Source organism: Balaenoptera physalus (assembly GCF_965194825.1).
Source record: "Balaenoptera physalus genome assembly, chromosome: 17".
In the NCBI taxonomy this organism is placed as follows: domain Eukaryota; kingdom Metazoa; phylum Chordata; class Mammalia; order Artiodactyla; family Balaenopteridae; genus Balaenoptera; species Balaenoptera physalus.
In genome coordinates this window covers 85,422,661-85,435,109 of record NC_138895.1, presented here as the reverse complement: position 1 = coordinate 85,435,109, position 12,449 = coordinate 85,422,661, and the positions used below count along the sequence as shown (strand labels likewise).

General features: G+C 58.5%; 1 protein-coding gene across 2 annotated transcripts in view; it reads right to left on the bottom strand.

The window, feature by feature from the left end:
• ADCK5 (aarF domain containing kinase 5) overlaps positions 1–12,449 on the bottom strand; it is a 16,421-nt gene extending 3,972 nt beyond the window's left edge. Inside the window, exons 1-4 of one of the 2 annotated variants that reach the window (XM_082433510.1) lie at positions 12,367–12,396; positions 10,453–11,936; positions 4,439–4,545; positions 3,801–3,950 (exon numbers count right to left, since the gene is read on the bottom strand). In XM_082433510.1, coding sequence (XP_082289636.1) covers positions 3,801–3,950; positions 4,439–4,545; positions 10,453–10,632 — 437 coding nt within the window. In that variant the 5' untranslated portion in view covers positions 10,633–11,936; positions 12,367–12,396. Of the gene's footprint in view, positions 1–3,800; positions 3,951–4,438; positions 4,546–10,452; positions 11,937–12,366 lie in introns of both variants that reach the window. The other variant, XM_082433511.1, reaches the window with a different exon arrangement.

Sequence of the window (12,449 nt, the reverse complement as noted above, 5' to 3'; positions counted from 1 at the left end):
CCAGCAGGAGTAAAATGCTCAAAGGACGGAGGGCGTTGGAAGGGTTCCGAGATGCTATTGATAAAAGCCAGACTCACCAGCTCTGCTGTACGTTTGAAACAATTTACAGTCAGATGCTGGAGATTAAAAGAGAAGGGTCAGGGGCTTCCCTGGTGGCTCAGCGGTTAAGAATCCGCCTGCCAATGCAGGGGACACGGGTTCGAGCCCTGGTCTGGGAAGATCCCACATGCCGCGGAGCAACTAAGCCCGTGCACCACAACTACTGAGCCTGCACTCTAGAGCCCGCGAGCCACAACTACTGAGCCCACGTGCTGCAACTACTGAACCCACACGCCTAGAGCCTGTGCTCCGCAACGAGAAGCCACCGCAATGAGAAGCCCGCACAACGCAACGAAGAGTAGCCCCCGCTTGCCGCAACTATAGAAAAGCCTGCGCACAGCAATGAAGACCCAACACAGCCAAAAATAAATAAATAAAATTTTTTAAAAAGAGAGAAAGGTGAGGGGGACTTCCCTGGTGCTGCAGCGGTTAAGACTCCATGCTCCCAATGCAGGGGGCCCGGGTTCCATCCCTGGTCAGGGAACTAGATCCCGCGTGCATGCCACAACTAAGAGTCTGCGTGCCGCAACTAAAGATCCTGTGTGCTGCAACTAAGACCCGGTGCAGCCTAAATAAATAGTTAATATTTAATATTAAATATTTAATATTTTTTTAAATATTAAAAGAAAAAAAGTGAGAGAAGGGTCCTAAAAGCCAGGTGGAGGGGCTCCTCCTATGAGCCAAACCCAGTCTCAGCAACAACACAGCACTGACGCTGAGTGAGAGCAGCCCTCGGAGTAAAACGTCCCCGTCCAGACTGACACAAGCAAGAGGAAGGAACACGTGGGAGGACAGAGTTTTCCCTTATGGTAGAACACAAGCCCTCAGGGTGGATGGGACGGCTGAGCCGGTAGGAATGAGTTCACCCGAGAAGTACCGGGGGCGCTAAGCTAGCGACGGAGGGGCGAGGGGCACAGGCACCCACATCAAAGGACAAGGGAAGCAAAGAGCGAAACAATGGGACAAACTGGGAGTAAACATCAGACAAACCCACATCAGGGCTCGGCAAAGTTTTTCTTGAAAATGTTAGACAATAAATACTTTGGGTCTTAGGGGCAGCCTCAGGAGGGTGAGGAGGGCGTGGCTGCCGCTTCAAGGAGCTCTATTTATACAACAGGCAGCGCCTCCGACACTTGTATTTGGCACAGGGCCAGAGTTTGCTGACCCCTGTTGTACAGTATTATGGCCTATCTGCCCACAAATATGTCAAGGTCATCATGTGACGAAGGATTAACGTTACCCAGCTCCTGGGAGGTGCCTCTAAACCCATGAGATTTCCTGAGTGATGGCAGCATCTGAGCCTCAATAACAGCCTTGACGGTTCACACCAGTGAGGGGCTCTGCCAGCCAGAAAGGACAACCACGGGATTAGAGTTCGGGGTCTTCAATCAATCAGGGCCATGAGATGAAACTCTGGACACCAAAGCTTGGGGGTGACCCACATGTACTGTCACAGGGGGATGAGAGGCGGGGGATGTGTCTGAGGACACGGAAGTTCTGAGGCTAGGACCCTCCCAGACCTCACCTCACCCTGGGCATCTCTTCCTTTTGCTGATTCCGACTTTATCTTTCTGCTATAATAACACCATAATCATAAATACAGTATTTCCTGAGTTGCCCTAGGGAACTATCAAAACTGAGGGAGTCTGTGGGGACCCCCCAATTTGTAGCCAGTGGTTTGAGGTGAGGGAACCCATGGGGACGCTGGAACCTGCAGCTGGTGTCAGACGCCCTGGGCAAGCGGGGGTCTGGGGGGCCATGCCCTGACCTCGAGTTTAGCCATGAGAGCTGAGGAGACAATGAGGACTCTTCCAGGCTGGAGACCAGACATGGGCCCAGGTGGGATCCTTGTGCTGAAAAAGTTGTTACTGGGGCACCTGGTAACACAGGGTCTGAGGGTTAGAGGGTCACAATGTATCAGTTTCCCGATTGCGGCTGTGGAGGAGAATGTCCTTGTTCAGGAAATAACTCAAGGTTTCGGGGTAATGGGGCATGTTGACAACTTATTTGTCCATGTTTCAAAAAGAAAAAAGTTCTTTTATGTTATCAGTCCAGCTTCTTTGGACATCTGAAATTGTGTCAAAAAAAAGCCCACAGGATTTTTAAAAGTTAAAATTAAGTAAGGGGTGGGGGCAGAAATGGACCCCGATGCCACCCTCCACGCCCCCAGCCCCTGCGAGTGAGCCTGGGCGCATGTGGTACGTTCTGGTCTCCCCTCCCACAGCAGGATGAGCCCCGCTGCCCTCGGGCGAGCTGGTCCTGAATTACTCACCACCCACGCTCCTTCCTTGGGCTCCTGCACGTACGTTGCCCTGTTACCCAGGACGCGCTGTGGGCCCCGAGGTCTCCAGAGGCCCCGTGGTCACCCTGCGCCCAGCCAGCGATGCTCCGTCAGGCCTGCCTGTCCTGGCAACTGTTAGGGCTGAAAGCTGACGAGATCGCACAGATTGTTGGGAAAATAGTTCTAGCTCAGCCTCTGAAAGCAAGCTGTGAAAATACCCTTTTCAGGAGGGAAGTGGAGAAGGCAGGGGTATATCGAGTCTGCCACGGGGTATCTAATGCTGGGAAACAGCAGCGTGTATGCAGCAGCAGGTGAGATGGCCCAGACCTGCTCAGTGTGATCTTCAGAGCCAGGCTGCTTGGGGACAGTCCCCTCCGCTCCTGTGCGGTCCCTCATGGTGGAAAGCCACAGGAGAGCCAACCCCAGGCTCTGCCCTCATCAATCTGTAGGCTGTGGAGACTGGGAAACCCTGCAGGACACAGAGGCCACTGCCTAGAACCTGCCCAGGAGGGCAACTAGGAGCTCCAGGCAAACCCATCAAACAACCACCCTGGAAGATGGCGTGGGTGCAGCCGCTGCCAGCGAGCTGAGGACAGAGCGCCTTGTTTCTTCCTGAAGATGGAATGAGGTAAAGCGTTTGGCCATCCACCCACCTATGGCTGCCACTGGGGTAAATTTCAACAAAGCTTCGGCCAAGGGCCCCAAGTCCTTGACATCCTGAGCCCCCCTGGGAAACCGACCCAGGCTCCCAAAGGGCAGCAGGAGCTCAGAGCTGGCAGAGCAGGACACCTGCAGCGGCCTCCTCAACCAAGGTCTCATGTGAGCCCCCTCCCCAGGCAATCGTGCACCCCCAGTCCAACCATGGGTTTGGGTAAGCTGAAGTTTCACTCAATGCCAAGAGCTGGCTCTCAAGACCCTGTAGCTGTAGGAATTCCTGGATCTGACTGGAGCAGGAATGCCTGTCCAAGCTGCTCCAATGGGCAGACCGCCCCACACCCCCAGAAACCTGCCCCGGGAGATACAGGAGTACGAGAGACCCTGCAGCTTAAGGCGCCCTGGACGCCAATGACCAACAAGGCCCGTCGCTAGTCCAGGACACTGGGAGTGGAGGCGAGAGGCAGTCCTCCCCCGTGAGCCCCAAACTCTCCGTCTGGATGCCAGCTCTCCTTGGGAGTGCTGGGGCAGCCCGAAGGGAGATGAGGCAGAGGCCTGAGGTGGGGTCTGTGGAGGCCGTGCCCAGCGTGGATGGCGTGGGCCCCGCGGCGCTCGGCTGCCCCACTGGGCAGCACAAGAGATCCCTGGAAGGCAGCTTCAGAGTTCCCAGCAAAACCCTGCTGCCCCTCCCAGCCCCCGCACAAGGCCCCGCACGCCTGAGGATGGGACGCAGCGGGGAGAAGCCGCCCCCTTGCCGGCCCCCTACCTGCTGAAGCGCCCGACGCCGTCCACCATGAGCCGCATCCGCCTCCTCTCCTGTGGCTCAGCCGTGAGGTACCTCGCCCCGAAGAGCAGGGGCACCCCCAGCACCGTGGCGGAGAGTGCCTTCTTCCACAGGGCCTGTGGTCTTGAGGGCCTGGAAGACGACAGGCGCATGGCCTGGGTTACTTCCCGTCTGCCCCGGCCCCTCCAGCCTTGGCTCTCCAGGCCCAGCCCACGGCCGCTGCAGCCTCACCAGGACCTCGGCAGGCAGCACCGACTCTGGACGCCTGTGTGGTCACCGCAGTGCTCTGTGACCTCCGGGTCCGAGTCACCTCGCCTGAGCCCCACAGACCCCCAGACCCCAGGGCTCCAAGCGGGCTCCATCCTGCCCACTGCCCACTCGGCCCTCCAACCCCTTGCTCCCTGCTCTTGCTCTGGCCCGCCCTCCCCCACTCTCTGAGCCCACAGCCCCGGCCGAGTCCCAGGCCAGGACCCTGGCGGCGGGGCAGCCGGCGCACCGCCCATGGGAGCAGGCGCGTCGCGTCTTGCGGGCGGCGTACAGAGAAGGCACGGCCCCCCAGCGGAGGCCGCCCCTGCCTGACGAGGGGCACGTGCCCTGGAGGGTGCCCGTGGCCAACTCACCACCTTGCAGGCGGTGCCCCGAGGTTTCTCCTGAAGAAGGCAGTGGGGGATGGCCAGGGCTTCGGCCTGCCCTGCAGCAGGGCCAAGTGGAAGCGGCAGAGCTGGGGCTGCGAAGTGAGCAGGGGGCACGGGGTTGGCGGCGGGAACACGCCCCCCGGCCTTACACAGGCAGGGGCTCCCCACGCCCCCCGACACGTCACTGAAGCGCGCTGGTGCTTCCTGGGCCCTCGCGTGTCTGACGCGGGGAGGCAGAGACTCCGCCGGGTTAAGAGCAAGGCTGAGGGCCAAGCACCACGCGAGGGAAGGGAAGGCTACGTGCATCTGCACACGGGGCGTCCCCCTCGGAAGCCCCTCCACAGGCCACTAGCAATGCCCCTCGGTCCCTGCCCCTAACACTCTGCTGGGCCCTGAGAGCCCTCGTTTCCTATTTCCCGCTGCTGAGACCAGCAGCCTCCCAAGGAAGGGTCGAGAATGCTTCACCACACGATCAGAAAGGAGGCAGAGGGCCTTGGGGTGGTGCCTGCTCCGAAAGCAAACGAGGGCACAAGGAACCTGTGCTTGCTGAGCCCCCAGCGGTCAGACCTGGAAAGCTTCTGCCTGGAGGAGGGAGGGGAAGGCTGGAGGTGCCACAGCCGAGGGACAGGTAGAGAAGCAAAGTGCCAGGGAGACAGGCCAACGTGCTGCCCTGTCTCAGGGGCCACGGAAGAAACATCGTGGCTCTCCTACGCTCACTGGCAGCCTTGGTCTCCCAATCTTATTTGAATAAGACCTTAAAGAGCTCCTCAACCACAGACGCCCCAACTCTAAATTCTCAGTTTTTAGGGAAAAAAAAAGATTGTGCAAAGTAAGTCATAGCCCACAACACAGATGTTAACACTATTATTATGAACATTATTATTATTATTATGGGCCAAATAGAGAACTGACTTTCCAATCACTTTCTGGCCAAAGCACACAGCCCTGAAGACAATTTCAAGGATGCAAAACAACACAAAAGTCAAAGGAAAAGGTCCATGACCTACCGTCCCAAGAGAAGAACAGGACAGAAAGTTCCACTCCACAAGGCCACACACAGCAAGTGCAGATCCTCAAGGAAAACCCCGCAAAGGCAAGAGAGGCAGTGGCGGGCAGACTCGGGCATGCAGAGCCCCAGGCTTTCTGTGCCAGAGGGCGGCCCAGCCCGCTGTCCACCCCGCTGCCCCCCTACCTGGCCCGCACGACCTGACCTGGCCTGGGGCACGACCTGCCCTGGCCTGGGGCATGGCACACACGGCGGCTGCAGGCTGGGACCCCAGTCACCTCCCACCTCACAGATGACAAGGGTTTGTGGTGCCAGCAGGCGTGGGGGGCGGGGAAGGCCCGCCTGCCTGCACACCGGGCCTCCCCCTCAGGCAGCCCTGCCTGCTCTCTGCGAGGTGTGCAGACCTCTCCCTGTACCCCTCACCCGAGTCCACGTCTGCGACCGCACACACCCACCAAACACACCCTGCCCGTGAGGGGCCACGTGCGACCCAGGACCACAGCCAGAACCCTCCTGCCCGCATCCCTGCTGCCCTCCTCCGGCTCTGGCCCCGTCTCCAGCAGGCCCGCCCTGCCCCACTCTCTGAGCCCACAGCCCTGGCTGTGTCCCAGGCCAGACCCTAGAGGTGGGGGGCCCGCGCACCGCACGCAGGAGCCGCACCAGGTGAGAGGGCGTCGGGGATCCTGCGGCCTGGCAGCAAGTGGGTCTCCACCCGGACACTGGGGCAGAGGGAGCCAGGAGAGTAAGGGCATTGCTGGGGAGGAGACAGGCCCGTGTCAGAGGTGGGGAGGGGCGCCCAGATAGAAGAGGGTGGGCAGCAAAGTGAGCTGTAGCGGGGGCGGGGGGGGGGGTCCCAGGGTTTTCATGCAGGGAGGGGGCGTGCGCTGGAGTGGTCAGCCTGGGAGGAGGCCGGGCCACATACCCACCAAGGGGGGGCTGGAGCCCGAGGCGGAGCTGTGGCCTGGGGGCGGCGGTGGGGGGTGGGGTAGGTTCAGGGCCGGCGTGAGGAACGAGGCAAGACGGCGAGGCCGGCACGCCCCGCACACCAGCTGCCTGCTCCTCTGGCCAGCGAGCGTTCTGCTGCGATTCTGGTCTTCTCAGCGAGATCACAAGCCCACGGAATAAGAAATGACAACAGCCAGCAGCTGCCAGCCTTGGGGCTTCTCGTTCATTATCAGTGACCCTGAGAATTCCCGAGCGTGGGGTGTCTCTCTCCAGAAAGCCATTAGCATCCACGCCTTGAGAACTACTGGTGCTCGGCACCGTCATTTATCAGTTCTCTCTACTTCTGTAAATATTTGCAATCTTTCCTTAGAAGGTAGAAAAAAAAGTCACGAGAAAAAACGTGGGAGGACTTTGCACCAAGTGCAAAGCATGAACCCTGCCTGACTAAACCTCAATCTTAAAGAAAGCACCTATGAAACATCTGAGGGACCCCAGACACCAGGGAGCACAAAAATTAGGATTTTTAGGCATGACGGTTACTGTGGTTACATAATATCCTTGTTTAGGGGATGCACATTGAAGTATTCAGAGATCATGTGTCAAAATGTCTGTGACTTACTTTCAAATGATCCAATGACAACAAAATATATATTTTCAAATAGAAATAGATCCACTAGGGCAAGATGTTAATAATGGGTAGATCTAGGTGGTGGCATCTGGGTAATGAACTCTCTGGGACCACGCTGTCAGCTTGTCCCATGTGTAAATGTTTTCATGGCCAAAGGTGCAATGCGTCTGCTATGCTCTCAGAGTCCAGTCAGGAAGGCGGCATGGGGAAGGCGAGGTAGCTGGTGCAGGACAGGCAGACCCGGCCCTGTCTGGAGGCACTCCTAGTCGTCACAACTCGGGGGGGGGGTGCTCCTGGCATCGAGGGGGTACAGGCCAGGGACACCACTCAACACCAGACACTGGAAGGCCCCGCCCCAGAGACTCAAGTAGAACCTGGAGCCAGACTTCCGGGGCTGGAGTTGGAATCTGGGCTCCAGCACTTACCAGCCAAGCGGCGTGGGTAAGTGCCTTCCCTCCGTGCCTCGGTTTCCCTGTCTGTAAGGTGGGGACTGCTGTACTGCTGAAGTGAGGGTGAGTGAGCTGACACACCTGCAAAGCCCTCGAGCAACGCCCAGCCCAGCGTGCAGGGCAGGCGGAGGCACACGCTGAGGCTACCTGCCGCCAGGCCCTCCTCACTGCACTAAGCTGCCCGCTGGTCCCCAATGCCCTAACCCTCCTCCCAACAACCCTGCCCCCCCTTGCTCTGCAGACCACCCCACCTAACAAGAAGGACGTATTTGCTGGGCTGAACTAAACTATTTATATTGAAAGATCGTCAGCTGCCCCCTGCTTTTTCAGAAGGAAAAAAGGGTTTGTTTAGCCCAGAAGAGAGACTACAGATCCTCCTCGACTTACGATGGGGTTAGGGTTAGGGTTAAACCCATTGTTAAGTTGAGAATATCATAAGTCGAAAATGCATTTAATACACTGAACCTACCGAAGGTCACAGCTTAGCCTGGCTTTCCTGAAACGTGCTCACAACACTCACATTAGCCTACAAGTGGGCGAAACCATCTAGCACAAAGCCTGTTTTATACTAAAGTGTGGACTATCTCATGTAATTGATTGAAAGCGAATACAGAACGGCTGTCAGGGCACCCTGACAAGCTGTGCACCCTCGTGACCTCGGGGCTGCTGGGGCGCTGCCCCTGCCGCTGCCCAGCATCAGGAGAGAGTATCCACCCTGCATCGCTGGTCCAGGAAAAGATCAACATTCAAAATTCGAAGCATGGTTTCTACTGAATGTGTATCACTTTTGCAGCATCATGAAGTTGAAAAATCGTAAGTCAAACCATCATGAGTCAGGGACCAACTTATGAAAAGCTTGGAGTAGATTATATACAGATATGAAGAAATGCTCAGCTACCGGAGCGGCCGGGCAGCAGAGTGGGCCTTGCTGCAAAGTCCCACGGGGACTGCACCCTGAGACAGGGAAGGAAAATGGCCAAAGCTGACTGATAATGATTATCCTGAGATGTTAACATTCAGAAGGAAAGAAAGGACAGATCCATGAGTTATTCTAGCCAACGTGCCAACGTGCCAACGACCTGGAGGGGCAGAGTCAAGAGGCTGCGGGCGCCAACACTGAGGCGAGGGCTGGCAGGGGCTGCCACACCCAGAGCCCGGCACAGCTGCTCCAAGACCGCGGCTGAACCCAGCACCACACCTCCTCGCCCAGAGGCGCCGCACGCATGGTCTGCGTATGTCTGACTTAGAAGCAGCAGAAGACTGCGGGCAAGGAGGGCGCCCCTGAGAGAGGGCTCATCCTCCAAGCCCTGCCCCCTGGGGAAGGACCAGAGTCCATCAGGGAGACCCTGAGGGGCACGCGATGAGGACACCCCAGAGGAGAAGTGTGCGCAGCCCCAGCCGGCTTTCTGGCGACCCCAGTGGAATGGCACAGAACGGCGTACAGACGGCACATAACTCAGCACCCTCGTGCTGACGGGGTGCCGTGCAGCGGGGCAGAGCCCACGAGGGCCGAGCGCTGCGCTGCAGCAACACAGGCCCAGCCTGCCCGCCTCACCAACCTTTACCCTCTGCCTGGGGGCGACTCCCCGCTGACACCTTGCCAGGCTGGAAAGGTGAAACATGGTAGAAATAAAGTACCTTGCTCAGGGTCTGGCACCTAACAGGTGTTCAACAAAAGGTGGGCATTTCTGACGGTGGGAGTTTCACACACATTTCCTCACATGGTCCACAGCAGAAACGCCTGGTGAATCTGGGGGTGGAGCCCAAGTCAAACCGCTTCCCCAGTCGTCACCCTTTCCTTCCCCAGGTGGCAGGTCCTGACAGCCACAGGGCGGAGCCCACTGTCCCCTGAGCCATTAGTAGGAAGGGTCTGGTGAGGAAAGTCAAGTCACCTAGCTGACAGATAAGTTTGAACATCATGATCACGTTAAAACATACAGTTCTTTTACAAGAGGATGCTGAACCTGAATCATTCAAGGCACGAGGCCCCAGCTGCGCCCGCAGCCCCCTAACCGCTGTCCCCCACCAGCAGGGGCTCTGGGAGGCAAGCTGAGGACCAGAGCCCACAGCCTCCGCACACACGGCCGAAGCAGAGGGGGCACGGCCGGAGAAGTAACCGCCCCTCACCACAGTCCCCAGAACGGTTTTCTGTTGTTCTCTGAGGAGCCAGCAGCGCAGCAGGAGCTCCGGCCGCAGCTCGTCACTCCCAGCGCTGACTCCTCGCTCCCTCTCCTGGGGTAAGCATCCCTCTGGCCGACCTCGGATAGCCGCGCAGAGCCTGGCCCAGGCCTGCTCTCCACGCTGCCCTTCTGCCTAGAAGGCCCTTCCCCCACCCTGATTCACCACGGTTACCACCCCCCATCCCTCTCCCACTGTCCTTATCACGCAGGACTGTGCCTGGTAGTTGGCCGTCTCTCTCCCCACCAGCCTGACGAGGGCCCACCAATCATCTCTGTGCTCCGACTAGCCCTGTGCTTTCTAAGATAAAGCAGAAACTCCATGAATGCTCGCTGAATTAAGATAAGCGGTGAATGAGCCAGAACCCCACATGGCCCAAGCGAGGATGTCACTGAGCAACAGGGCGAAGGCCACGGTCAGGCGAGAGACAGCCCCAGCCCCGACCGCAGCCTGGCCCTGGGCCGGCCTCCAAGGATGAGGCCTCCTGCTGACGACGCCAGAGCGCCCCCAGGGCCCCCAGTGTGCCTGGCTCATTCCAGCTGGGATGCCCAGCGACTCCCCGAATGTCCCCATCACATAGGAGACATCCCTGAAGCCCAACGAGGTCATGTAGCTATAAACGTGGGGCAGAGCCCGCAGCCAGACCTTCCAAGAACCAGTCCGGCGCAATTTCCACCACATCCCACGTAACCCAAACCACACCCAGAGCTCAGGCACCAGAGCGCGGCAGGAAACATGTATAGAGAGGGCTTTGGGTCCCCAGGACACGCTCCTGCACACCGTGCCTTCTCACCAGGATGACCACGCACGCGGCTTTCCTGGGGCGGTCCTGGCTTACCCGGGTTGTCCCAGCACCCCTCTCACTCCAAAAGCCTCCCAGCTGGGACAGGACGAGATGGGCCTCCTCTACCGCAGCCTCTAGCGCTTCCTTCAGAGTGCCTGCACGGCCTGTCAGCAGAAACAGAGCGCTCATCTGGAGCTCAGCTAACAATCCGCAAAGCAGCAAAAAGAGCTTGAGCAGTAACACTCAGGTGGATACTACGACCCTCACAGACTTTGTGTGCACTCTAACACAGCGCTCGTGTTTTAGGCACAAGCCGAGCTGTCTGTTTTTCTAACACCCTATTGATTAGACACAGCCGATTAGAAGGAAGGTGAAAGGTCACTGCAGGATAAACCGGCCCCCAGCAGTAAGAAGCAACTGCTGAGTCTCCTGAGGCCTGAAACAGAGAAACTACAAAGAGGTGACAAGAACCTGGCCAGTTTAATGGTGAGGTCAACAGCCCTACGCTCATACCAGGAGAGGAAACCAAAGCACAGAAACGTTCTCATGGTTAGGAAGAGAGAGACTGGCAATCTGGGCCCAGAAGAGGTGGTGGAGATGACCATGAATGCCCCGTCCTTTTCTTTTCCAAGGGTCTGTGACCCTCTCAACACCAGTCAGGACTTCGAAGGCTACTGGGCCCCGCTCCACTTACTGGTCATGAGCACCTCATCAGGGGCTAAAGCTGCCTGGAGGATCGAGTGACCTGACTGTGTGAAGCAGCTTTATAAACTATAAAAAAGACCAACTCAGTGTCTCTCTGCCTGACTCTCAGACTGCTTCACCATCTCAGCCCATAAAACACCCCTATGGGACGGAGCCGTTCACTGCAAGCCACAAAAGGCAATGGACGTTTATCTGTATTAATACCTAAACCCACAAGGCTAGGCTTATTAGAAAAAGACAAGGTCTACAGAAAATTCCAATTTGAAAACGCTGATGAGCCCCCCTCAGTCTCTTCAGCTGTAAACCAACCACAGGAGAAAAGGGCTAGATTCCTGGGGAGGGAGTGGCTGAGACCTGGGTCAGTGACTATGACAGCCGGTTTGAAAGGTGCTAATCCAAACTGCAGAGACGCAATAAAACGGGGAGGCCCGACCAGGAAAAAGACTGGAAAGTCAGCTGCCACGTTCAGGATCAAAAGAAGCGTGAGTTGGGAGGGCAGCCCAGGGCCAGGAAGAAGCCTAGGAAGGCCTGAGAGGAGGGGCTTTCGGAGACAGGGTGGGAGGAGAGGTGGCTCTGCGCTGGGCTGGGGCAGCTGTCAGCCCACCCGCCGCCCCTCCCAGCCCCCAAAGTCCTCTGTCTCCCCAGAAGCAGGGGGGCAGCTGTCAGCCCAGGATGACCCAGGGCGGGGGGCTTGGTGACCAGGCGAAAAGGGTGCCCAAGGGAGCAGGTAAAAGGAAAGACGGGGGATCCGGTCTGGGATTCTGGCAGAGTCTGCAGCAGCGACGGGTCTAAGGGAGACACGGGGCGGGAGGAGGGGTCAGGCGCTGGGCAGTCGCCTCGGGACAGAGTGTCTCCCTGGGGAGGGGCGCCCGTGAGGGGACTAGAGGGTCATCCCTCGCGGGGATGGAGAGGCTTTGGAGAGGCCGCCTCTGAGACAAGGCTCCACCACGGAGAACGTGCTTCTGAGGAGAAGGGAGGCTGTGGGGTGCGTCGGGAAGGCAGCCTCTCCAGTGGGCCCCTAAGTGGCTCCCGGCATCTCCCCACAGGGCCTGGGGGCTGAAGTGGGGGCCCGAAGGACAGGGCGCCTGAGCGCTGTGACGGGCTCCTTCTAGAGCCCTGAGGGTCCCTGCAGGGCGAGAGGATCTCTGGGGGCAGGGTCTCGGGGCCCTGCGGGTCCCGGCCGGGCCGCGGGAGGGGCGCGGGCGCGCGGGGGCTCACAGGTCTCCACATCTTCGGGACCGAAACTCCACTCCCGCTCGCCGCACGCTCGCGTCGCCGGCCCAACAGTCCCTGCGGGCGGG